At 33.9% G+C, this 27,950-nt stretch overlaps 1 protein-coding gene and 1 long non-coding RNA gene across 2 annotated transcripts; both read left to right on the forward strand.

Annotated features, from left to right (window-relative positions):
- The first annotated feature begins 3,548 nt into the window (after window positions 1–3,548).
- Window positions 3,549–12,489, forward strand: LOC143077956 (transmembrane protein with metallophosphoesterase domain-like). The gene is made up of 5 exons (XM_076253007.1): window positions 3,549–4,213; window positions 7,326–7,436; window positions 8,861–9,026; window positions 9,615–9,754; window positions 11,391–12,489. Exons 1-5 carry the CDS (start codon window positions 3,676–3,678, stop codon window positions 11,576–11,578), a joined length of 1,143 nt encoding a protein of 380 aa, XP_076109122.1. The 5' UTR covers window positions 3,549–3,675; the 3' UTR covers window positions 11,579–12,489.
- Window positions 12,490–14,779: 2,290 nt separating this feature from the next.
- On the forward strand, window positions 14,780–18,140 carry LOC143078742 (uncharacterized). The gene is made up of 3 exons (XR_012979252.1): window positions 14,780–15,037; window positions 15,718–15,781; window positions 17,133–18,140. It is a non-coding gene; the product is annotated as an uncharacterized LOC143078742 (long non-coding RNA).
- Window positions 18,141–27,950: the final 9,810 nt, after the last annotated feature.

Below are 27,950 nucleotides of genomic sequence, written 5' to 3' on the forward strand. Positions count from 1 at the left end.
TTTGATGCTTTTATAAATAATGGCATTCAATCCTGGTATCTATGATGAGTTTATTATACTATTGAATGAATCACTATGTTTAATTTGCTGTTCAAGACACACTAGGATTCATCAACTTTTGAAAATTTACCAATTGATTAAAATAAAAGGAGTGAGCGTTCCAAGACAAAATTACAAGTTTGATTAAACCAGTATAACTTTGAATGATTATAAGTTTATAAAACAATTATTGCCGAAGGAAATAAACTATAATGACATTGTTCTCGAAGACGAACTGGCAATGCCTCGAGAAAAATTTAAAAACAATCGAAAGACAAACAGTATACAAAACACAACATAGAAAACCAAAGACTGAGCAACAAGTACCCCTTCAAAATCCTGGGGTTGCTGCTCATGAGGCACCTGTCAGGTTGCTTATGTTAGATCAGACCTGCTGATTATTCCTAATTGGTATGTTACATTCGAAGAAAAAGATGACGGGATTGTGTTAACAGCTATCCTGTTCAGTGAAAACAGATATTTAAAAATGGTCAAATAACTGGTGGTGTCCTCAATAAATTGTTGGAAGGGATAAATATAGAATAATGAAATTTGCATATTTAAATCGAATTGTTTTCAACCAATGCAAACCCAGCATTTTTGTCAAGCCTTCGACTTTTGTTGATCCTCATGCCCGTCAGACAGTTTTCACTTGACCTTGACCTCGACCTCATTTCATGGATCAGTGAACAAGGTTAAGTTTTGGTGGTCAAGTCCATATCTCAGATACTATAAGCAATAGGTCTAGTATATTCGGTGTATGGAAGGAATGTAAGGTGTACATGTCCAACTGGCAGGTGTCATCTGACCTTGAACTCATTTTCATGGTTCAGTGGTTATATTTAAGTTTTGTGTTTTGGTCTGTTTTTCATTTACTGTATGCAATAGATCTACTATATTTGGTGTATGGAAGGACTGTAAGGAGTATATGTCCAACTGGTAGGTGCCATCTGACCTTGGCCTCATTTTCATGGTTCAGTGGTCAAAGTTAAGTTTTTGAGTTTTGGTCTTTTTTTCTAATACTATATGCAATAGGTCAACTATCTTTGTTGTATGGAAGAATTGTAAGCTGTACATTGCTGTCTGGCATGGTTCATCTGACCTTCACCTCATTTTTATGTTTTATTGGTCAAAGTCTATTTTTCTTGGTTAATGTTAAGTTTCTGTGACAGTTGTAATAAAGCTTTATATTTAGAACTATCAACACAATATCAATGATTAGTAAAGAAGGCGAGACATTTCAGCGTGTGCACTCTTGTTCCGATTTTGAAATAATGATTTCCTTGTTAAAAAAAATCAGACAATAATCACTAATTTGTTTTCAGTGTTCTGCGTTATAAGTAATGTTACACTGAAAACAAATAACTAACATAGAAAAATGGGTATAAAAATTACTTTAAAACAAGGATTTACTTCAATTGCCCTAGAAGGATACTGGTTTAAAAAAAAATCTGCAAAACATCATATTAAAACATTTTAAAAAATTAAGAGGAAAGCGTCAGTTTAGCCATATTTTAATTTACGGGTCTGACTGAATTGCGACAAGAACCGTCGAGAAGCTAACACAAGTGTTTGTTAGCAAGGGTGGCGAAACATGCATCGCAGAAGACCTTATCAATGTAGCAGGCATTGCGGTTATACATATTTTGTGCATGTTATAGTTCTGGAACCAAGAAATCAACATTAAAAAGCTGAATTTGTTGTTTGAGCACAACTATGATAGCAGTGTAATGTGTGATCGAAGGCGCCAATTCGTATGGAGGACATACTGTTCCCTCAGGTTTTGTGTGTTGCCCCGATTTGAATCTTCTTTATCGATTAATTAAGGTAGACTTACATAACTACCGACTTGTCAATCAACTCATCATAGATACCAGGATTGAAATTTTATATTTACGCAAGACGAGCGTTTTGTCTACAAAAGACTCATCAGTGACGCTCGAATAAAAAAATGTAAAAAAAGGCAAAATAAAGTCCGGAGTTGAAGAGCATTGAGAACTGAAAATTCCTAAAAGTTTTGCCAATTAAGCTAAAGTAATCTATTCCAGAGGTAGAAAATCCTTAGTATTTCAAATATCTAAAGTCAATTTCTTTTGTATGATCAGTTTCAGAGTTACAGTCATGAAAATATAGACTGTGTAGGTTATCTGATATTGTTATTAGATTACAAGTAGATGTTCCCCGTCTATATAAAAATTATGCAAATTTACGTTTTTTAAAAGCTCACTTGTAGGATAATCTTTTTACAGCATTACATCAATAGATGTCTTGGTACCCCGAGGGTATCACCAGCCCAGAAGTCAGCACTTCCGTGTTGACATAGATATCAATTATATGGTCATTTTCCTAAATTTACTGTTACAAAACTTTCAATTTTTCTTATCCCAGGAATAGATTACCTCAACCATATTTGGCACAACTTTTTTATAATTTTGGGTCCTCAACGCTCTTCAACTTTGTACTTGTTTGGCTTTATAACTTTTTTAACTAAGCATCACTGATGAGTCTTATGTAGACGAAAAAAGTAAAATCACAAAAATACTGAGCTCAGAGGAAAATCCAATCGGAAAGTCCATAATCACATTGCAAAATTAAATGACAAAAATTAAACGCGCGTCTGGCGTACTAAATTATAATCCTGGTACCTTTGATAACTATTGGTACAGTATTTAGTTAGTTAACTCTACTATCCGCTAAAAAAATAAATAACAGATTACCGAACTCAAAGGAAAATTCAAAACGGAAAATTTTTAATCAAATGGCAAAATCAAAAGCTCAAACGCAACTGTCATATTCTTGACTTGGCACAGGCATTTTCTGATGCATACAAAAAATGATTAAACCTTGTTTTAAAGCTAACTAAACTTTTAACTTGTATGGGAGTCGCAGACAATTCCATTATATTGACAACAATGCATGAACAAAACAAACAAACATAATAGGTGAAAATGCCCAAAAAAGGCGTACAGCTGTCAATACTTCACTTTTAAGGAGAGGAATTTGTATAAGTTTCTTGTCACTTTTTTTCAATCCATGTACGTATAATATATCTTATTATTTGTTTCTAAAACACTACACTTGAAATTAATTGACATACAAAAAGAAGCATTTATTCTTACCATTAAATTTAGATTTAATGTTGGTAAATCAAAAGACACAACCTTAATATGTATAACAAATCTATATTTATTTAATGTCGAAGGAGGTACTAGTAGTTACTTTATTGATGTTTTTTTTTCAAAATGTGTATGAGTACTACACTATTCTCAATATAAAAACATATAACACTAAATATTCATCAACTTGTTTACTGATAGATATTTCTTTTCTGCTAATATATTTCTTAAATATTAGTTAAAGTTCTTAAAGTATACCACAAATTAATTGTCTAAAATATTTAAAATGGAGCAGGTACGGAACGGTTATCATATCTGTGACGGGAATTGATATTAAGACTATAATTTTCTTAAGGTCGCAACCGATGTATTACATAAACAACCCGGTATGATTTCGAAAAGAAAAGTTCCTTTGGTTATCACAGTAGTTGTTATTGTCTTAAGCATAGTATTAGCCGAGTCATGGGTGCTTTCTCTCGAAACCAAACTAAAAGGAATAATTCTAAAGATTCAATTTATTATGTTCTTAGAGTGTGTCCTTACACTTATGTCGATCTTTGTATGGAAAAACCTGTCGTCTGCATGTCAGGACAAATGTCAGCAAGCTTCAACTCTTCGACTTATGTGGAAATTAATACTAATACTTTATATGATGTTGGCACATGGAAGTTATACATCAAACTTTTTACTAAACAGAACAGAACCAACATTCCTAGGCACAATTAGTTACTTGTGTTTAGGAGCACATGTGCAGATGTGTACATTCTTAGTTATAGCTAAAGCAGTGAACTTCGTAATTAGACTTTGGAAAAAGAGACCACTAAAAGATGACCATACAGCAATATTGGCAATTGTGTATGTTTTGTCCATCACAAGTTACGGGTATTATAAAGTTTGTGAACCACCAATCGTTAAAAATGTTACTATTCCTTTAAAGAATTTACCTCACTCGCTGGATGGCTTTACAATTACATTACTCAGTGATATTCATATAGGACCTACAGTTGGAAAGAAACAGCTAGAAGTTGCAGTTGACATAACAAACAATCTTCAGTCAGGTATTATAAGAAAAAGTCTCAGCAATGAAGGTTTTCTTAAAATCATCATATGCATACATTTGAGAGATCAGAAGGGTTGTGTTTTAATGCAGAACTTAATTAAATAGCTCATACAGCAGATATCGAAAAGTTAACAAATTCCTTGATGCATGGTTTATTTCGGTCAAATAAAACAATATTGGCCATCGGTAACAGATTTTAATTCTCCACCCAAATATATAATTATTTTCTAATATTATCATTATTTTGAATATCGTATGGATACCTTATAATTATAGACAAGTTTATACAATTATACGTCTATCCTAGAAGATACACAATTTTTTTTATCATTACCATTAGATATATTTCATATATTAGTGCTTCAATATAAGTCATCATTAAAACTTGAAATTCTCTGTATTAAAACTGCAAAAGATCACAGGAATACATATCATACGGATATCTCGCTTCATGAGAGAGAGAGATATTTAGCGCTATAAACCAGGTTTAATCCATCATTTATCTACATTTGATAATGCCTGTACCAAGTCAGGAATATGACAGTTCTTGTCCATTCGTTTTTGATGTGTTTTGTCATTAATTTGATTTTGCCATGTGATTATGGACTTTCCGATTTGATTTTCCTCTGAGTTCAGTATTTTTGTGATTTTACTTTTTTCATTATGTTAGCTTCGAATTGTTGTAATGAATGATGGACACACATATCACAATAGGGACCAGGGACCAAGTAATAAAACATATTGTAGTTCTATGCATCAAAGGAGATGAATGCTATATGTCAGTTTGGCAGTTACCAAATCATATAAAATAAAGGACGTGCATCTAGAAGCGAACGTATTGTCATAAACATTACACACGAGTCTAAACAAAATAACAATCCTTTAAATTGGCCGAGTCTAACAAGAATAGGATACCTTCAACCATTGCGCTATTCCCTTTACGCAAAAGTCAATTAATATAAGTAGACAGATAATGACAGAATTCATGACTGAGAATTGGTGTAGAAATATCATGCAAATTTGCATCACATTTAACTACATATCTAAAGCCCCGGTCACAACAGATCGTTTTTTTGTCGTGGAAATAAACTCATCATAGATACCAGGACTAAATTTTGTATATACGCCAGACGCGCATTTCGTCTACAAAAGACTCATCAGTGACGCTCGAATCCAAAAAAGTTAAAAAGACCAAATAAAGGAAGATAAAGTTGTCGTGGCACTGTCGTGCAAAATGTCAAAAAAATATTTCTAGTGGTCACATCAGCCACGATGATTCCACGATGGGTACACGACAGAAAAAAAATTGTCATTGTACTGTCGTGGGTTTGTCGTACGACCATCGTGAGTTGTTTGGGGTTATCATATGTTTTTAAGGTTTTCATGTCCTGGGGTGCACGTGTTACTGTCGTGCCACTGTGGTACGACTGTGGCACAACATTCGTGGGTTAGTCGTGCATTTGACTCGGAACTACTAGTATATAAGGCAACAACCACTTGATTTTATTTTAAGCTTTACATATAGTGGCAGCTTAGGGTGAAACAAACCTCTTTTTTTTTCTCAGGGTCAAAAACATATTATTTTTTTCTCCAAAAACTGGAAACAAACTTTTTTCCCAAAGAAATAAATAGCACCCCCTCCCCCCCACCACCCCTCCAGAATATCAAATGTTAGCTGCCTATAGAACGTCCGATTTATTGGGTTAGTGATGTGAGAGGCGACTATCAGCTAAAGTTCTAAAAACATGCCCGCTTCAACCCTTGCATCAGTGTACTATACTGCCCAAACATCAGACGCAGTTCGACCCATGGCCTAACTCATCAACTTCGGGCGTTTCGCTGTTTCCTATGCTGTTCACGGGCTCGAATTAACGCTAACATGACCATATTTTGCTCTTGTAGGATTTCGGCAAGGCGCTAATTAATTAGCAGGACCAAGCATAATCGTTCTGATGGAATAACCACCCTCTTTAATAACATTAACGGTACCAATTTTCCTGCACCAGATGCGCATTTCGACAATATATGTCTCTTCAGTGATGCTCGTGGCCAAAATATGTGAAATCCAAAGCTTATATAAAAGATTAAGAGCTATAATCCAAAAGGTCCAAAAAGTATAGCCAAATCCGTGAAAGAAATCAGAGCTTTGCATGAGGGAGATACATTCCTTAATTTATAATAATTTCTAACATTTTGTAACAGCAAATTTATTTTAATAGTATTTTCATGCCAGAACCGAAGTACTTGCTACTGGGCTGGTGATACCCTCGGGGACTAACAGTCCACCAGCAGAGGCATCGACCAAGTGGTAGTAATAACATTAACGGTACCAATTTTCCTGCACCAGATGCGCATTTCGACAATACATGTCTCTTCAGTGATGCTCGTGGCCAAAATATTTGAAATCCAAGGCTTATATAAAAGATGAAGAGCTATAGTCCAAAAGGTCCAAAAAGTATAGCCAAATCCGTGAAAGGAATCAGAGCTTTGCACCATGGAGATACATTTAAGCGACAGACTGTATGTGTTTTCAAAACATTCATTCCCGCCGTATTGTTTTCGTCTAAATAAAACGAAAATGTGTTGCACGACGAACGTACCTCTGTTGCAAGACAGACAATGAATGTTGTGCGAGCATCGTACGAAATTTGGTATTCGTGAGACAATCGTGCGATTGTATCACGAGTGTCTTGCGACAGTCGTACAATTATTTTTTAATTAAAATGGTTTATGTTGGTACCCACGACAATGTGTTTATCGCACGACAGTCCCACGATTGCGGTAAGACACTCACACCCACAAGACAGTGACATGACAAAAAATCGTAGAGCAAAAAAGGTGCATGTCCAATTTTCGTCCCACGACACACGACAGCGCCACGATGCTCAAAATATCGTGAGACTGTCGTACGACGATCACAGATGACCCGTGATTTGAATAAAAATTTCATGTCGTGGAGCTGCAAAGATGTGTCGTTGGTTCGTTGCGACCAGGGTTTAAGTGACGAATATCAAGCTTTTCAATGTTTTAATCAGTGTGAATAAAAACAATACTTGATAATAAATTTCTTTGTTTTTGAATGAAACTGATTACGCAGTATTATCTTTTAGATATTGTTGTTATCGACGGAGATTTAGTTGACGGTTTGGTTTCACAGTTGAGGGATGCAGTACAGCCCCTGCGAAATATTCGATCGAAACATGGAATCTTTTATGTCACAGGTAATGCATATAAAACAATTGTACAGCTTTAGACACATTATAACTTTTGTGTGAAAAAAAAGATAATCAAAATCTAGAACAAAAATCAACAAATAATATAATATTAAATTAGATATGCTTTTATTGTTATACAAAAAATAACTTGAAAAATAGAGAGTTGTATTTTGTACAAATTTTTTGCCAATCAGAAAAAAAATATATATAAAATTAAATAGCAAACATACGAAACTCCACAGAAAAATTCAAAATGAGAAGTTCTTTATCAAATGACAAAATCAAAATATAAAAACACATCAAACGAATGTCAAACGACTGTCATATTTCTAACTCGGTACAGATATTTTCTTGTGTACAAAATGGTGAATTTTACCTGGGTTCATTGCCAGCTAAGTATCTCACTTGTATGAAACGAAACAACATGTTACACAAGTTCATGCCAATGACAGATGACAGTGGCATACAATTCCACTTCATGACGCCATCGTTATGACTTCATATACAGGTTAAAAAGTGCTGTTCTGGTTGATAAAAAAATCAAAGACGTGTAAAACTACGCCTATCTTTAATCATGCTCGTTAAGTTTGTAAACTCCTCGTCCTGGTTAAAAATAAAGCCTATTATATAGTAGTATACCGCTGTTCAAAAGTCATAACTCGATAAAAAGAAAAACAAATCTGGGTTACAAGTCAAGAAATTCCGTAAGCATAACGTTTAATGGATTTGATTGTAAAACTCCGTAAAGGGTACCAGGTTAAATGTTGATACTCTGGAAACTCGTTTCCTTAACACGAGAATCATAACAGTTCGAAAACCAATTCAAAATACGAGCTAAAGAGTATTAAAAATCGAAAACTTCAGTACAATACGACTAGGACAGAAAACCATTAAAGTTTCAAATCATTCAACAATTCGTAACAGTGAATTTAAAAAATATCATACTTCAGGTCAACACAAAATATCCATGGGAACGAAATGACCATAAGCATCAACACGGTGACTCTAACAAATCATAACTAGCTATTAGTTGGTATGTCATATACGCATTTCATCAAAACAAATAATAGTTGAAAGCATTAGAAATTAATCAAATTATTTAAAGCTGGGCCTAATACGACTAAGGTATTTTTTGCCTGGCAGTAGACTAGTAAAAGATATTGGTAGTTTACCGTCGTTCAAATTCCTAGGAATTGCTTAAAATAACAAATCATGATAACATACAAAAACTGAGGTTATCACATGAACTCTTTAGAGGTAGAAAAAAAACATGACTGTTTCATCTAAACTTGAAATTGAGTCCGTTTTTAGTTTAGTCACTCCAAGAAACTCCTTAGATAACATATTAAACTCATAAAGTATGTTTTTTTATAATTCATCAATGTCTTATTTTTTATGTACGCTTATATCGAGATTTTTTTAATCAACAGGTAATCATGAATATTACACTATGGATGTTGAAAATTGGATGGAAACCATAAAAGAATTAGGTGTTCAAGTTTTACACAATACTAATGTTAAAGTGCCAGCAGATAAAGCAGACGACAATTCCTTGTGTTTTATAGGGACTGATGATATAGAAGCAGATAGGATTAGGTAATATGTCATGTTAACATTGGCAGTAATATTCAGTAAAAACAAATGCTTAACTAAATATCGACAATGAAGAAAGTTATATCTTTTTTTAAAAGTAACATAGGGGTGTTATAACTTGCTACGCCAAATACTGTATAAGATCTTAGATATATATCGTAACACAAAGGTGATATGAAACGATATCGCCACTTATGCCAATCTTTAATACACACACATTGTCAAGAAATTTGTATTATACATTATATTTTCTAGAAGTCAACATAAAAACTGTTTAGTATTTTACATTGGGAGGATCTACTCAATGTGTTACCGATCATATCGATGGTCAGAATTACAAATTAACTGTTTACAAAAATTTATTTTTTTCTAAATACAAAGAATGTACTTCTACAAGATTACATTACCTTAGCTGTATTTGGCAAATAAAATTGTAAAAAAGTATCTATATGCTTAAAACACACAATAGTTACAAAGATGCTATACACATTAATAGAATGGTAAACATACAGGGAAATTGGCATGTACTTGTATTGTGATATGTGGATTTGTTTTTGTTCTATTTTCACAACAATGCATTTTTCCTAACAGGTATGAAAATCATGGTATGAAATTAGACACTGCCATTAAGGGTTGTTCAGAAGAACAACGTACCATTTTAATAGCGCATCAACCGAAAGCAGCAAAAATTGCATTGCAGTCGATTAATAAGATTGATTTAATTCTCTGTGGTAAGTAAACAAAACATTTTACAGAAAATAGAAAAATATCCATGGAAATTTACATAAATATGCATACTTTTTCAGAATACAATTTGCATTTGTATATAGGATTCTATGAATGTGCAACATCCAACGACAAAAAACAACATAACATCCAGAGGGCAACGTCAATAATTCACAGTAAGACATACTAGTATTGTGAATTCATTATTATTCGTTGGATACCAATTTTCGTTGGTTTCGTGGGTACAGGCCGGGGACCACGAATTCAAATGTTCAACGAATAATACATAATTAATAGGCTTTTCATACACAAATTGGCAAAACCACGAAATCAAATATCCACGAATATGCAAGTTTTCATCAATCCACGAAAATTGATACCCACGAAAATAAATGAATCCACAGTAATAATAATGTATATACCATTCGGAAAGATCCAGGTCTTTCCGATGTTATGAAAGTTGTAAGGAAATTTTGATATTGACAAACAAAGATCTTCCATCATCATTTATAGAGTGCTAATGTGGCTGCTAAACTCATTTTCATAATAATAAGTTTTTACAACTTTTTTTAGCTCACCTGGCCCAAAGGGCCAAGTGAGCTTTTCTCATCACTTGGCGTCCGGCGTCCGTCGTCGTCCGTCGTCGTCCTGCAAATCTGACATGAAGTATTATTGTTTATCAGATCAAGATCTATCTGCCCTGAAATTTTGAGATGAATCGGACAATCTGTTGTTGGGTTGCTGCCCCTGAATTGGTAATTTTAACTAAATTTTGCTGTTTTTGGTTATTATCTTGAATATTATTATAGATAGAGATAAACTGTAAACAGCAATAATGTTCAGCAAAGTAAGATTTACAAATAAGTCAAACATAACCAAAATGGTCAGTTGACCCTCTTAAGGAGTTATTGCCCTTTATAGTCAATTTTTAACCATTTTTCGTAGATCTTAGACTTAGTAATCTTTTACAAAAATCTTCTCCTCTGAAACTGCTGGGCCAAATTAAACAAAACTTGGCCATAATCATCATTAGGGTATCTAGTTTAAAAAATGTGTCCGGTGACCCGGCATACCAACCAAGATGGCTGCCATGGCTAAAAATAGAACATAGGGATAAAATGCAGTTTTTGGCTTATATCTCAAAAACCAAAGCATTTAGAGCAAATCTGACATGGGGGTAATTGTTAATCAGGTCAAGATCTACAAAATGATGTATCTGCCCTGCATTTCTCAGATGAATTGGACAACCCGTTGTTAGGTTGCTGCCCCTAAATTTGTAATTTTAAGAAATTTTGCTGTTTTTGGTTATTATCTTGAATTTTATTATAGACAGAGATAAACAGTTTTTCATAATTTTCATAAAATTTGTAAATTTTTACTAACATTTTCCATTGTAACTACTGGGCCAAGTTCATTATAGATAGAGATAATTGTAAGCAGCAAGAATGTTCAGTAAAGTAAGATCTACAAACAGATCACCATCACCAAAACACAAGTTTGTCATGAATCCATCTGTGTCCTTTGTTTGATATTCACATAGACCAAGGTGAGCGACACAGGCTCTTTAGACCCATTAGTTTTATATAAAGATGTCCGTTTGTCTGTTGTAAGAACTAACACATTTTTTTTTCTCTATTTCAGGACATACACATGGCGGTCAAATGTTTCCATACATAATAAGTTCCTACTTAATAAATCCTTTTTATGCAGGACTGTATCAGCATGGGGACACCTTTATCTATGTATCAATGGGAACGTACTATTGGGGCTTTCCTATGAGAATTGGAACCCAACATGAAATTACAAAAATAACCTTAGTAGCAGTATGATTAAACAGTTGAGAATCTTGTGACAAAAATACCTCATTTACAAACTTCAAAAATAGATCTTTTCATTGTTTGGCAGGCATCTGTTATAATTTCACAAATTATATTTTTCTGGTAATATGTAACAATGAAAAAAAATATTAACAGAACTACCATATCAATGTTATCCATTTACCGCATCAATATGTACGAAGCGACAAAAAATATTTTCAAATGTTGCTTTGGGAGTAAATTCCTTACATACCAAACTCAATGTATGTTTCTAGTTGCTGAATACATCTCTGACACATTCCTATTTTCCGTTTGAGTATTATTAGCTAGTCAATAGAGGTTCAATAAAAATATGTCAAAAGAATCGATTCAATTCAGCATAGATTTATTCTTTCCATTAGTACAAGTCACTACGCAAATTCAAACTGATCTTAGTTCGATGTAACCATTTAATACAAATGACACAAAAAAGACTGCGCATATTTTTTTATATACTAGTATGTTTAAAAAAATCGAGACGATCAATTCGTTAAATTGTTTTTAAAGAAAGTAAATTAATTGAAATTGAAATTGTAATTCTCTGAAATCTAGCTTGAGAGGAGGAATACCACAACCGATAACGAGGGTATATATTGGCTTTATTTACAGCCATTGCAACAACTCGAAAAAAATCTTAACTGATTTCTTTAACACCTTGACATTCAGACTTGGAATGCTATTTCGTTGATTTACGGGTATCGTCGAACTTGTTTTACTTCTGACTATTAAACTAAACTCACCAATAATTGGAATTGTTATTGATTTCAGTAAAATTGCTTAAACCAAACTTACTTGTATTTCATATGTATATAATGTGTTTATGTTTAAACCGATTTTTTTTTAAAATTTATAATATACTACTTAGTAACATATGTTGTATATTTTTTTCTGGGTGTTTTATTTTATTTTTATTTTGTTTCATTTTCTATATAAAAAAGAAGATGTGGTATGATTGCCAATGAGACAACTATCCTCAAAAGACCAAAATGACACAGACATTAACAACTATAGCTCACCGTACGGCCTTCAACAATGAGCAAAGCCTATACCGCATAGTCAGCTATAAAAGGCCCCGATAAGACAATGTAAAACAATTCAAACGAGAAAACTAACGGCCTTATTTATGTAAAAAAAAATGAACGAAAAACAAATATGTAACACATAAACAAACGACAACCACTGAATTACAGGCTCCTCACTTGGGACAGGCACATGCATAAATAATGTGGCGGGGTTAAACATGTTAGCGGGATACCAACCCTCTATGTCGTGATAAAATTCTAAAAATACAGAATGAAGAAGACTATACTAAAAGGGAATGAACGACGCTACCTCTCTAGTTATGTTATACATATGTGCTGTTGTAATAAAATATAAAAAAAAACCTAATATCAATTCATTGCATGCGTTCGAAGCGCTTTCTTGAATTATTTTCACCAGGAAAGCGCAAAGCCGAATATTTAAAAGAGTTCTATGACAAAAAAAGAACCTAGAATAATGATCAACACCAACTTTGCCTTAGCAAGTTGATACCTTAGTTTCTTAAAAATTCATCAATTTATAAAAAGAAAAAATAATGGAATTAAGGTTTGTTATGAATCATGGAATACCGTTCTCGAGCACCTGAGGTCACCCCGGTGTTTGGTAGGGTTCGTGTTCCTCAGTCTTTAGTTTTCTATGTTGTATTGTGTATAAAAAGTAAAATCCCAAAAATACTGAACTCCGAGGAAAATTCAATACGGAATGTTTCTAATCAAATGGCAAAATCAAAAGCTCAAACACATCAAACGAATGGATAACAACTTATATAATGCCTTTTTAAAGTTGACGAAACAAGAAAAGAGAAGCTTAGGGCCCATTTGAGTATATGTTGCTATTAATGTTTTGAGAACAAACATATGGTCACTTGTGGGTTCTCTTCTTCTTGCAAAAACATATCTGTTCTTTACATATTATATTTCTCTTGGATAAAAAAAAAACAACTCTCTAGCCTTGTGTTCAATATTTTTGCAAAAACCATTCCTAGTGCACTTCAAATTGTTATTATACCTCTATAATTTGAGGGTCATCAGTAGAACCACTTTTAAATAAATCCTTTTGTCCACATAGCAGGAAATGAATTCATCATAGTTACCAGGATTAAATTTTGTATCTACGCCCTACGCGCGTTTCGTCTACAAAAGACTCGTCAGTGACGCTCGAATCCAAAAAGGTTAAAAGGCCAAATAAAGTACGTAGTTGAAGAATATTGAGGACCAAAATTCCTAAAAGTTTTGCCAAGAACAGCTAAGGTACCCTATTCATGAGGTAGAAAAGCCTTAGTATTTCAAAAATTCAAAAGTTTTGTAAACAGATAATTTATAAATATGACCACATCAATGAAGGAACCAGTTAAAAGAATATGATTAAATATTTTTTTTTAAACTTGTTATCAAAAATGAATGGCAACATTTTAGCATTTCATTTAAGATCATGTCAAATTCACTTGACTTCTTATTCTTTAATGTATATATTGCTGCAATTACTTCTTTATCATTAATCTGAACAAGTTCTACAAATATTTTTTTTCCTTTTCCAATTGCTTAAATCGTTGAATAATATTGTTATCAGTTGTATAGCAAACAGTCGTCTGCAAAAAGTCGGACTGACGAATTTACTGCATCTGGTAGATCGTTTGTGTGACACAAGAAGATGATGGGTCCTAGCACCGTTCCTTGGGGGGTCCGGATTCAACCTCAGTTTGCTCCTTTAAGTTGGACTCGCATTTTTCTTTCTGTTAGGAATGAAGTAAGGCATTTGGGGTGATAATTACTCTAATTCCATATTGATTCATTTTGTGCAGGAGTCGATCATGAGGTAAAGTTGATTGATTTGGAAAAATCCAGAATCGCAATGTCTACCTGGTTTCCTTTATCGTATGTATGGAAGCGCATATGGTACACCCCTTGTAAAGTTATTTTGTTGCTAATAAGTCGGAATTATTAGTCAAGTTGTGTGTTATAAGCTGGAATCTTATCATCAAGTTGAAGTCAAGTTGTCGGAATGATGTAGAAAAATTGTTTTACAATGTCGACTTGCTGATATAAATATAATGGCATAGTAATAAGAAGTCGACACGTTGAATTCAACTTATTAATTGATTAAGTCGACACAACTTGTTTATTTGATATTAAATCATCATGTTGAAGTCAACTTGTCGGAATGATGTAGATAAAGTTTTTATTACAATGTCGACTTGCTAATATAAATGTAAATGACATAAAATAAGAAGTCGACTTGTTTATTAATTAAGTCAACTTGCTTATTTGATGTTAACTTTATTCGTTCTCACGGTCAGATTCCCACGGTCCGTATTTTACTTCCTGTGCTGACACATTAAAGATGGAGATCGACAGCAACAACATCAGCGGGAGCAGTGGAAACGAGTCATAAGTAAGTTTATATTTGTTTTCTTTGGAGACTTAGCGTTATATTTTAATATGAAGCAATACTGAACACAAAATGAAAAAGATCATAGGGAGAAAAAACGTTATTGTTTGAATGAAAGGGCATTGAAAAGTTACAGTTTAACGTGACCTGTGATAAGATCTAGAGTAAGACGTCTGCTATTATTAAAGATATATTCTTCTTAAAGGGTTTCACCCCTCTCCCCACCATCCCATCACAAGTACACTACCCGTTCTGTACGACTGTCAATGAAAAATGGAAAAAACTGAATGGTCCCTCCCTTTCGCCTTTCAGAGTCCTTTGTAGATCAATCTCCATGACTCATTTAATTCATAACAGCTAAGCAAAAAAAAAATTAGTAATCTAAACAAATAATTTGATTCACAACTAGCAGGGTGGATCTTGTCATTTATAAGGGTTGGGTATGGGGATCCTAGCCCACGATAAAGGGGAGTTCCAACTATATGTCCCCATTCAATTGCATTGATCTTCCAAATAAATGTAAAAAAGGGTTCCAACCCCGGACCCCCTGGATTCGCCACTAATGCCAGGTAGAAAAGCATGATGCGAAACGAAATATGTGTTCACTTTATTTTGATATTGACCGATTAGAAGATTTTGCTATTCATTAAACATTTCAATTGAAGAAATATCGTCTATTTCAGCTGCTTGGTCACCTGCCCGTCTAATAAATGGTCAAAGACTATGGAATCAAGCAATATTTTAAAGGTAATGTTGAAAGTAAAACAAAGAAATATGTTGCTGACATCGAACATCAAATCAACACACTTTGGCTTAAAAACAAACAAAATTTGTCAAAACTTTCTTGTATAGTTTTTATAATGTTTTTCTTCATTTAGACTAATCAGCTCCATCTTCGTGGAAAGTATGAAAAAGGTTTAATACTGTATTGTGATTTATTTTTTGTAAAAACTGCACCTTAAACGGCCAAAAATTACAAAAAATAAAGGATTACCAAAATAGGAAAAATGAGCACACATTTACACGGCTCTAGCGAAAAATATAGTGAACCATGATATAAAGTTTTCTTCATATTTTGTCTAGCATGCGCAGTAAAAGCGAGACATGTAGGTACGATTTTACAGGCGACGGTGAATATATGGCGTTAACATTGCAACCAAGTTTGCTGTTCATGTCTTTATCTCGTGAAGCATAACGAGTAAGGTTCTTATATTTAGGATGCAGATTTCCTACATATTGTTCTTGCCAGTCAGTCATGTGCCATTTATCTTTGACCTATTTTGAATGCTTGAATGACCCTGAAGAACTCTAATAGTCAATTTTGCAACCATATCTCAAGAAATAGAAGTCTAAGGTTGATAATATTTGGCATTAACGTCTCCAACTACAAGGGGATGATAGTCTGAAGTGTAATTTTAGCTTTGACTTAGGTTGATGATATTAGACAAGGAGGTTCCCCACTACCAGGGGATGTCATTTTGATACCTGTAATTTGATCTTGGCCTTGTTTTTATGGTTGATTGACTTTGACAATATGCGACCAAATTTTATAAATTAGTCAATGATTGATAAAGAACTAGATATCATGTTTAAGGAGGCATGATGTTACAACAAATTTAGCAAAAATTGAAACATATTTTTTTCATAACAAATTTTATTCATTAGGTACACTATTCGTTGTTTCTTTAAGATATGGTACAAAAATCAACCAAACAAAATAAATTCGTTTAGGCATCAGATGACTTTTAAAATGTTTATTCGATTGCAATATGCTGGAAGAAGATATGTCCTCTTGTTTGAAAATGAAAACATGTTCAAATGTAAAAATATCATATGCTTATACCTGATACCTATAACGGGTAAATTTAAAAATGAAATATGTTATAAATATCGCCATGAAGATTTATTTTGGATTGTCAAAACTTACTGTGTATTTTTCCATTTCGTATTCCATTAAATGTGAAGGCGCAGCGCATTTCCTAGTAGTTTTATAGTAAGCTGATGACGTCACAGTGAACACCCTATTTAGATATCAAGCCAATCGGATTTTTCATTTTATCATTACATCATACGTGTAATTTCTATGTTTATGTTTCAGTTACTCTGTTGTCTCCTTTGTGTTGCTGATCATGACGTTACAGGAATACCTTACCCAGGCGATGATGCTTCTGTGCCTGAACTAGTCCAATACTATCATCAATTATGCTACACGTCCCTTCAAATATGTGGATTTCTCTTGTTTGTTCACGGAACATTCATGAGTTGTTCCATGTTAAAAAGACTTAAGAGAAGATTAAATATCAGACGGCGTAACAACCAGTCGCCATTACCTACAGTTGTAAGGACAATCCTGGCTTTACACCGTAATGGCCTGTCTAATGTTGGATACAGGTATATGTGGAGGACTCTGGACATAGGCTTTGGACTTTGCGTCACACAATCAAGAGCAAGGCTTTGCTTAAGAACAATAGACCAACAGGGTGTACTTAACAGATCGCATCGAGTTCTTCGAAGGAGAGTGTACTACAATAGAGGACCAAAATATCTGATTCATGTCGATGGTTACGATAAATTAAAACCCTACGGCATAGCTATACATGGGGCAATCGATGGATACTCTCGTAAACTTTTATGGTTGATAGCAAGTCCCTCCAACAATAACCCCAGATATGTCGGTTACTGGTATCTTAATTGGATCAAACAAAGAAAGATGCTTCCAAGGGTTGTTCGATCGGATGCAGGAACAGAAAACGTCATAATGAGGGATTTACAAAGATCGTTGCGACATAATCAAAACGATGAAATGTCGGGACAAAATTCTTTTCTCGTCGGCAGATCTGTTGCAAATCAAAGAATAGAAAGGCTTTGGGGTACACTAAAAACGAGTTTCACCCAGTTTTGGAGAAACCGTTTCCAGGATTTCCAAGACACTGGACTTCTTAATGTATCGTGTCCAGTACATAAAGAATGTGTTCGATTTTGTTTCCTCTCCGTTATCCAACATCAATTGGACATGTTTGCTGAGAACTGGAACTCACATAGAATAAGAAGACAACGTGCTGAAGTTGTAACACCAAGTGGTATTCCAAATATGTTATACTATCAGCCAGAGTTCTTTGGTGGAAGAGACTGTTCATTTCCTTTACCATGTAACTTACAAACAATTGACAATCTCATAGAGGAATATACAGATACCTTTCCAGAGCATGGCTGTAGCAATGAATTTATTAACATTGTCGAGTTGCTTACTGGAAACAGACGAGATCAGTTTCCCATCATCACATCATACGATGACGCAGAGCTATTGTTTCGGACATTGATTGCTGCCTTACCGAATTGAACATTTGCTATACATTTTTTATACAATAATGATTTTGCATAAACATTTTTTTAGAAATTAATTATATATATAATATAAGTAGGTTTGATATTTGGTTTTACCATACAAGAATTAAATCAAACAAAATTACTAGGAGTTACTATATACTGTTTCTTGGTCTAGATTTTTTGTTGTTGATTATGGTAAATATAAAAGAAAATACTCTCTACGCCTAGTGCAGCATGATACGATCACATTTATCAAGGGAACAAACAGTAGGGCAAGTGTTGACACAAAGCTCATGCCTGATTTGTAACGCCTGGTCTCGGCACAAAAAAGTTTGCCAATGGGATATGATATTCCTATGTTGATCGCATTCGTTTGAATGGTTTTGTTTCTACTTTCTTGTACTCAAGGATCTAGTTTAATGACAAACTTTTTGCGCCAATACTTTAGGATATGAAACAAAAGACTATTAAGAGGCTGTATCGCTCACATCAACCGTGGCTACATAAGCCAGCCCAATTTAGACCCCGATATAATAGGTATGTTCCCCGTTATTGCCCATCAAGGATGGATATAGCACTGCTTGAAAAGTGTTCATACAAAAACAAATGTTATCAAGTTTGGTCTCAGTAGTTTTGTTTAAGATCTTTGATCCCCCTGGCCCTCAGCTCAGGGTCCAATGTTAAACTATGTTGTTAGTAATTCCTGCAATCTTGGGTTATAGTCTTGAACCTACCAGACATAGTTTGCCTGTGCATTTTAAAAGATCATTGTGACCAAGTTTCATTGTAATTTGCACTGTACTTTTAGAAAATATCTTTCAATAAATTTCGCCATATGGTATAATCTCAACTACGTTCGTCACTGGCAATCAAGTTGGATTGTACCCTGTCCTGCCGAACACAATTTTGCTAGAAGGCCATCCAATGATAAGTTTTGCTTCAATTTGCTTAGTAGTTTCTAAGTAGAAGATCTTTCTATGCATTTCCAAATAAGATGCACTTACACTACGTTTTCCGCGGGCGGCCATCTACGATTGGAGACATACCTGACAGATATATTTATTGTAAGGATTTACTAGTAGTTTGTTTGCAATTAGTTCTATAAATTCTGTGTAAAAATGTGCTCCGTAGAGCGTAGCAAGTAACGACCGTATAAAGGGTACTTCGGGTAAGTGTTGACACAAAGTAAATGTAGACATATTAAATTGCTAGACTCCATCCAATTCAATCCTCCGAAAGGGCCAATCACATCTCTAGACCCGATTTGGGCCTCTTGTTTGTTGGAAACGATAAACTAAAAACTTAAAAAATTAAGTAAAACACAATGTATGAAATCTACAAAATAAAAATATAAATCTATAAAGTATACACATGTCGAACAACATTTTTCGTTTCATCAAGTTGAAGCATTTTCAGTCTAGATCCTTTTTGGTACTCTTCTTTTTCAAAACCGCCAACAAATTACATAATCCATTAAAATACCTTCATATGATTTCTGTTCCAAACATCTTCATCAAAATCGGACAAAAAAAATTGATTTCCAATTTGTTCTTGGTTCACCCCTTTTGGCCTTGTGTTTCTCAAAAACGGTAAATTCAACATCAAATATTTAAAACTATCTCCTACAGGGTCCAATGTGAAATCGTTGTTCCCCTCGGAGGCCTTGGATCAAACCAAAACCGGCCGAAAACAATTTGCAAAGGGAACTAGGTTTTGTTCCAATTGGTTGTTTTGAGCAACTGTTTAACTATGTTCCCGCTATGCCAGATCGTTTAAAAAGAATCAATACAAGAACCAATGTAAACAAGTTTGGTTCCAATTGACCTATAATTGTTAATGTTTGTGTCATTTTGGTCTTTTGTGGATAGTTGTCTCATTGGCAATCATACCACATCTTCTTTTTTATAAGTAAGTTCAGAGAAGATATTTGAATGCATTTCATACAAGTGTGGCAGTTAGTAGATAGATATAGGAAGATGTGGTGTGAGTGCCAATGAGACAACTCTCCATCCAAATAACAATTTAAAAATTAAACCATTATAGGTTAAAGTACGGCCTTCAACACGGAGCCTTGGCTCACACCGAACAACAAGCTATAAAGGGCCCCAAAATTATTAGTGTAAAACCATTCAAACGGGAAAACCAACGGTCTAATCTATATAAACAAAACGAGAAACACGTATATATTACATAAACAAACGACAACTACTGTACATCAGATTCCTGACTTAGGACAGGTGCAAACATTTGCAGCGAGTTTCTGATTTAGGTCTGGCATATCTGGAAAGTAGGATGAAAACAATTTTAAAACTAGATCATCATTGCTGAGTGTTATCCATGCCCGCCGTCATTTTACACCAAATTTATGAAATTTTGGAAGTCTTTTCGAATATTCTCTAGAAAATCTTCAATGGGTTTTTAAATTTTTATTGTAAATATACACACTGCAGTTTAATATTCATAGATCAGTAAAAAAAATATATTGTACTCTTGCATCCAATCACGGCGTTACTAAGTTGACTTCCTTCATCTGCCTTGGGTACACAAAAGGCCAACCTAATGTTGGGGAAATGTAATATATTGTAGTACCGGTTTCCCTTTAAATGATGTTTTAATTTATTTTTTTTTTAATTTTTTTTTTACAAAACTTTGGAATTTGCCCAACAAATTTTGCATGCAGTATCACAATAATAATGATTTGTCCTCTGAAACGTCAAATATTACTTTTGAATCATATATTTTCTTGTTTTCCAAAAACAAATGCGTTAAATTTCCATCTTAGAAACTGCCAACTTTAAGTTTGAGAGATTTACTCGAGGATGGTATTAAATTTATGTCTTCATCAGTCCAATGATCCTTGATTATATGTGCATCGAAAATTTTAATAAAAAGAGTCACTAAATAACAAAATGATTTTGGTTTTGGGATTTAAAGGTGACTACTAACACCATAAATTGAGGTGTATACCCAATTAAAAGTGCTAAAATACAAAAATGTGACCACAAAACTTTTTATGAACAGAAAGAAATTTAAATCTATATACTAGTCTATCATTTAAAACAATTTGCAGCCGTGTTTTATTCCGGAACTGTTATATTATAAAAAAGAAGATGTGGTATGATTGCCAATGAGGCAACTATAAATATCCACAAAAATGACCCAAACATTAACAACTATAGGTCATCGTACGGCCTTCAACAATGAGCAAAGCCCATACCGCATAGTCAGCTATAAAAGGCCACGATAAGACCGGTAAAACAATTCAAACGAGAAAACTAACGGCCTTATTTATGTAAAAAAAAAATGAACATTAAACTGTTAACTAAGCGTCTCTTTTGAGATCAGTTGCAGTACTGTAATGCCAATTATATAAAGAGGCACAGCCTGGACACTGTGTTATGGCTGGACGACCTGATCACTATAAGGCATCAGCCACATTTTGTAGCTGGGTCCTAATAAACCAATACATAACTGAACATACAAAATGCGTTTACAAAGAAAGATACAAGAATAACAGATACTAATAACATCTGTTTCATTGTTAATTTTGACTCAATCAGTGCCCAGATGAAGTATAAAGTCAAGTATATTCAACTTTTTAAAATGAATACTTGAATGTTTTGATAACCCAAGTCAAAGTGGACAGCAGTTTATTAGCATTCACAGTTCTAACTAATGACAGCAGTTCATTAGCATTCACAGTTGACAAATTCAAGGCAATGGCTAGTTTGCATAATAGGCATTTCATAGCAGTTTATTTAGCCTTCACAATTATTAGCAGGTTTTTGTGACGAAAATTTTAAATGAGATACATGTACCCAAAAAAACTGATGTCAGCACTGAATATTCATGAGAACTGGTATACTAACAGCTATCAATAATGCATATTCATACAAAGTGCTAAGTTGATTTTCTAAGCTATACATCAGAGAAACAGATTTCACCACTAATAACTCGTGTATTACAATATTTCTCCATTCTCCACAGTAAAATTTAAAAAAACTAAGAAAGCCTAGCACTTAAAATATTGAAAATTGACTGTCTCCAGTGGAGAAATATTGCAACACACTTGTTGCAGTGGTGAAACTATATTAATTCTCTTTCTCTTTTGGATTTAAACAAAAAAAAATAATACACGTAATAATAATGTTACGTAATATGTAAAACATTGTATTATGTTTCCAAAATTATGTTTCCAATTTTGGAAACAAACTTCAGTAACATACATCAACTTCATTAAAAGAGGGACGAAAGATACCAGAGGGACAGTCAAACTCATAAAATGGATTGTTTGGTCAATATTAACCATAACCAATCGGCTATTTGCAGCCTATGTTTACCTAATACTCCCTCCCCGTTTTTCAAGTCTTCAATAATGAATATGATGTATTTTTGTTTTTTAACAAAATCATATTAAAATAGTCGTATCTTCATTTTCAAATAACATCTTGCACTGCAAGTATATGATATTAGTTTATTACATTCCTGCCAACATCAACTATTCTATTTGAATAAACCAGTATCCCCCCTTTTTGGGCTGTCTGTGTGATTTCTGTTTTCCCCTACAAATTTATGTCAGAATATACACATGCATTAACTGTAACTTCAACTTACTGTACTGTGGGTTTGTGAATGCATTCCATTTAGCCTAAATTATAATTTATAATTGACAAAAATAGTTTTTCACTAGCAAGAATTTACACACAGTTTGGAGCCAAAAATGCACATTTGATCATTCAAATGAAGGTTTACTTTCAAGCTGAAAACACAAGTCAGGTCCAAGCATTTTTATAACAAAGATTAAAATCCAATCAGCTATCTAACTGCTATGGAACTGCTGTCATAACTGTTGTCCAATTGACAACACTTTAAAAGGTACCATGACTGCTAAGAAATGGTCAAATTAGACAGGTTTTTCAAACTGGTATTATATGGAATGCTAAGAACAGCTAAAATAATGCCAAAAATATGAAGAAGTGGTAAATAACAGCTATTAGCTAACGATAGCAGTTCAGTTTGACTTGGTAAATTCATAGTTTGGGTGGAATTAATAAAGTGATGACTTCACCGAATATTAATCACATTTTTCTCAGCAACTACCCATCTTTGAATCCTGATGGACAATTCATTATGTATTAATGCCATACCCTGGGTGCAATCAGAGAGCAATTAAACATTCACTTCCTCTTTATCGTGGACTTCATTTTATATGGCCTCAAACAGTTTTTGTGGTTGCATATTGGTATGGCATGAATTGTGAGATCTGTTCCTTCCTATGCCAATTAGAACCAAACTCTATCACAAGTATTCACGGATGGCGTCCTTAAAAAATTGTGTCTGGTAGGTTCAATCTATAAGATTACTGCCAGCATGGAACATAGTTAAACATTGGACCATAAGGAAAGTCTTTGAAACTACTTGCCAAATTGTAACCAAACATGGTCAAAATGGGTATCCAGAAGGTTCGGGTCCGATCCAAGATGGTTAACAACATGCCACAGATCTTAATTGAACATTTGAACTTAAAAGGGAAACACAATCTAAGATAGCTGAAAGTATTTGGCCAATAAGGATCAAAATTGATCATGGTGGTCCTTGGAATGTAACCTTTTTATGCAGTTAAGCTGCTTTATGCAAGCACCCTGGATTTGTGTTCTACCCAATAAATGCTGAAATACTTGCCATTGTCCTTATCTAGCTGGTAACTTTGCTATTTATAACTTAAAGGATAGTTTTTTAATACTTTTCGTTCTGGATTACAAAAGATATGACCAGAAAAACCTTAAATGATCGATTTTCCCAAAAGTTTTGAAGTTGCACATAGGAAGTAGAGCACATTAGGATTCCTTATGTTGTTTATAATCCCCCGAGTCGAAACAGTCGAGATCCCCACCTTTAAATTAAACCATATATATTCATGATTGAGAACTAATCAAATGAAATATAGGGAGAGTCCTTAGGGTCACCCTACAAACTCCTGTTTGATAACTTAGAAACAGAAATTTATATCCAAAATTTTCCACTTTATTTCATCTAGATTATAAGTCTGCTAGTCACTGATTTTTCAAATAATGCTTCCTCAACCATATATATCCATGTATTGGACAACATAACAAATCAAATGAAATATACTAGGATCATCCCACCCCTCCTGTTTGAAAACTTGATAACGATTGAGATCCCCACCCCAAACCATATATATGCATGTATGGGACAAGATACAAAAACATTAAATGAAATATTAGGGCAGTCCCTAGGGTCACCCCATCCCCTCTTGTGTGTGTTTTGAGAACTTGTAAAAGATTGAAAAACCAACTCCTAAACTAAATCATATTCATTCCTGTTTGTCATTTCAAAAAGATTGAATGACATACAATGTCAATCTCATAGGCGTCACATATGCATGTCTTTCTATGTTGTGATGTTATGCTATTGTTTCTGTAAAAGGGAGAAGGTTTGGATCCATTAAAACGTTTAATCCCGCTGCAAATGTTTGCACCTGTCCTAAGTCAGGAATCTGATGTACAGTAGTTGCCGTTTGTTTATGTAATTTATACGTGTTTCTCGTTTCTCGTTTTTTTATAGGTTAGACCGTTGGTTTTCCCGTTTGAATGGTTTAACACTAGTAATTTTGGGGCCCTTTATAGCTTGTTGTTTGGTGTGAGCCAAGGATCCGTGTTGAAGGCCGTACATTGACCTATACTGATTTACTTTTTTGAAATTGTTATTTGGATGGAGCGTTGTCTCATTAGCAGTCACACCATATCGTCCTATATCTATGTCACTTTGATAGACCTAACCAACGTGTACTAGATCTTGCCCAATTTTCGGTGACCATAGGAATGAATAATTATTGAAGTTTTGTTTGAAAGACTTCATAACAGCATTATGTAACAATATTTTTTTTTGATAATTGTAAAATTTTATTGATGGAAAATAATTAGTAGGTTTAAAGAATTTCCCTTAATTATAATTTGAATTATTACTGGTCCTATAAAAATTTGCATTTTCATATGGCTCATTATAAAGAAAACATATCTTTCAAGCCCAAGAATGTTTGACCAACTGTTTTTATAATTACCTGCCATTTTATTCCAAACTCTGACATCATAAACTTGGGGTTAAGGTGGGGGACATTAACATTTACTATGGACAGGTTAGTCAGACCTCACCTTTGATCCTTGTAGTAGTAAACATTTGTCTGATTTGTGTCTCATAACTTTTGTACTGTTGAACACAGACTCAGTTTTCTTTCCAGGGAAGCAAGTCCATTCATACTTTTACGAGCTCTTACTAAAGGCAACTTGAACTACTAACAGTCAACTTATACCAACGTTAACTATCAACTAGAAGAACTACAATCATTGCAAACTTGTACCACTGCAGACTCATTACCATGAAAAAAATATACTTGATATATGCGATGCTTTTAAAACTTTGACAAAATATGAATTATTTGCCTTAATGATTAATTCATTAAATGAACATAAATGTACAATATATGACTGTCTAATGTTTGTTCATTTTAAAAAAATCTTTAAAAAAATTGAAGCAACATTGCCACAGTTTTTATAATTATGTTTGGCTTGGTTTTTGGTTAACTGCCTACAGCGCTTACGGTGCTTTGATTAAATTATGTCAGCAGTTTATGGTACCATCCAAGATTACCGCAAGAGGGAAACATTAAAACATTCGACCCTATAGGAAACATTCAAAGATATTTTCCAAGATGACCAACAGCTGTTAACAGAGTTTAACATTTAAACCTATGGTAAAACTTTCACAATTGTTTCCCTCTGGAACTAAATGGTCAATTAGAACCATATTTGGTCTCAACGACTCTTAAATGGTACCCTTTGAAAATTGTGTTCGACAGGTCAAGGTCCGTTCCAGTACATATCATACATCATGGAACTTAGTTTAACAATGGACCTTTAATAAGGAAAAATACTTCACAGATCTTTTCTGAAACTTAGTCACAATGGTCCTTGGATCACTTGCTTTAAAATGTTAGTCCAGTAAGTTCGTTTCTAAACAAAAATTGTTGACAACATACATGTAACATATCAAAACATAACAGGACCTTAACATTGAAGAATCTTTTCCTCTGAAATTACTTGGCCAATGGGGTTATTGAGTGCAAACAATACATTTTCTTTTAAGATAGGGTTGTTGTATATCAAATGAAAGGTCATGATATGAACATATGAAATATCAAATTCCCGACCTCCAAAAATAAGTTGAATAGGGTTATTAAGTGCAAAAATCAAACTTTATAGAACATGGAGTTGTCGCATATAAAATGAAAGCTCATATACTCTATGTTACATATATCATACTTCCGATCTAAAAAAAAATAGGCGGATGAGACCATTAAGTGTTATAAGCGAAAAGTTTTAGAAGGTATGCTTGTCGTATATCAAACGAAAGGTCGTACAAAGTACATTACGAAAACATCACTTTAACAGGAAAGACCTTTCAATTGTTTTACAAGGAAGTAAAATACGGACCGTGGGAATCTGACCGTGAGAACGAATAAAGTTAACATCAAATAAGCAAGTTGACTTAATTAATAAACAAGTCGACTTCTTATTTTATGTCATTTACATTTATATTAGTAAGTCGACATTGTAATAAAAACTTTATCTACATCATTCCGACAAGTTGACTTCAACATGATGATTTAATATCAAATAAACAAGTTGTCGACTTAATCAATTAATAAGTTGAATTCAACGTGTCGACTTCTTATTACTATGCCATTATTTTTATATCAGCAAGTCGACATTGTAAAACAATTTTTCTACATCATTCCGACAACTTGACTTCAACTTGATGATAAGATTCCAGCTTATAACACACAACTTGACTAATAATTCCGACTTATTAGCAACAAAATAACTTTACAAGGGGTGTACCATATGCGCTTCCATACGTATGACTGGAGCATGTCGTGGATTGTGATGGCAAATTGGGTGTCACAGAAGTATCCGGATCTGAAGCCTTGGTTTAGCGATGTCAATACATTATGCTTTTTAAGAAGTTTAAGCATATGTCGGTATATGATGTGCTCAAGTAGCTTACATGGTACTGATGCCAGTGCGACGGGTCTGTATTTTTCAGCCGCATGTCGGTCTCCTTTCTAGAAGATGCAGGAGATGTTGGCATTTCTCCAGTCCTCTGATAGGGAACCAATGTCTAGGTATATTTGGAATATGGGTGTCAGTATTGGTGCAAGATGTTCGGTGTATTGTTTCAGTACTCTATTTGGTATTTGTCTGGACCCGATGCTTTGGATGTTGTTTGTGTGAAACAGCTTATTTACACCATCTATTTGGATGGTAATTTGATGTACGTAGTCTTTTACCATGATATTTGTTTTCGGTAATTTTTGTGTTGTTTTATTTTATGTTGTTTGTGATCGTTTGTGTGTAACAGCTTTTTCACACCTTCTATTCTGATGGTAATTTGATGTATGGAGTCTAAATACCATGATGTTTGTTTTCGGTGACAGACGCAAATTGCTTCAGTAGAATTCGGACCTTCTCCTTGCTGTTGTTTATGAGCTGTCTTTGCCTCTTTTATGGTG

The sequence above is a fragment of the Mytilus galloprovincialis genome, chromosome 6 (assembly GCF_965363235.1).
Source record: "Mytilus galloprovincialis chromosome 6, xbMytGall1.hap1.1, whole genome shotgun sequence".
Lineage (NCBI taxonomy): Eukaryota > Metazoa > Mollusca > Bivalvia > Mytilida > Mytilidae > Mytilus > Mytilus galloprovincialis.

What these genes read in the sequence shown, in the direction of transcription:
- LOC143077956 (XM_076253007.1), top strand. Translation starts at nt 3,676, where the DNA reads ATGTTCTTAGAGTGTGTCCTTACACTTATGTCGATCTTTGTATGGAAA. An exon ending in TGGAATCTTTTATGTCACAG is followed by an intron (nt 7,437 to 8,860) that starts GTAATGCATATA and finishes TTTAATCAACAG; the next exon opens with GTAATCATGAATATTACACT. An exon ending in ATAGAAGCAGATAGGATTAG is followed by an intron (nt 9,027 to 9,614) that starts GTAATATGTCAT and finishes TTTTCCTAACAG; the next exon opens with GTATGAAAATCATGGTATGA.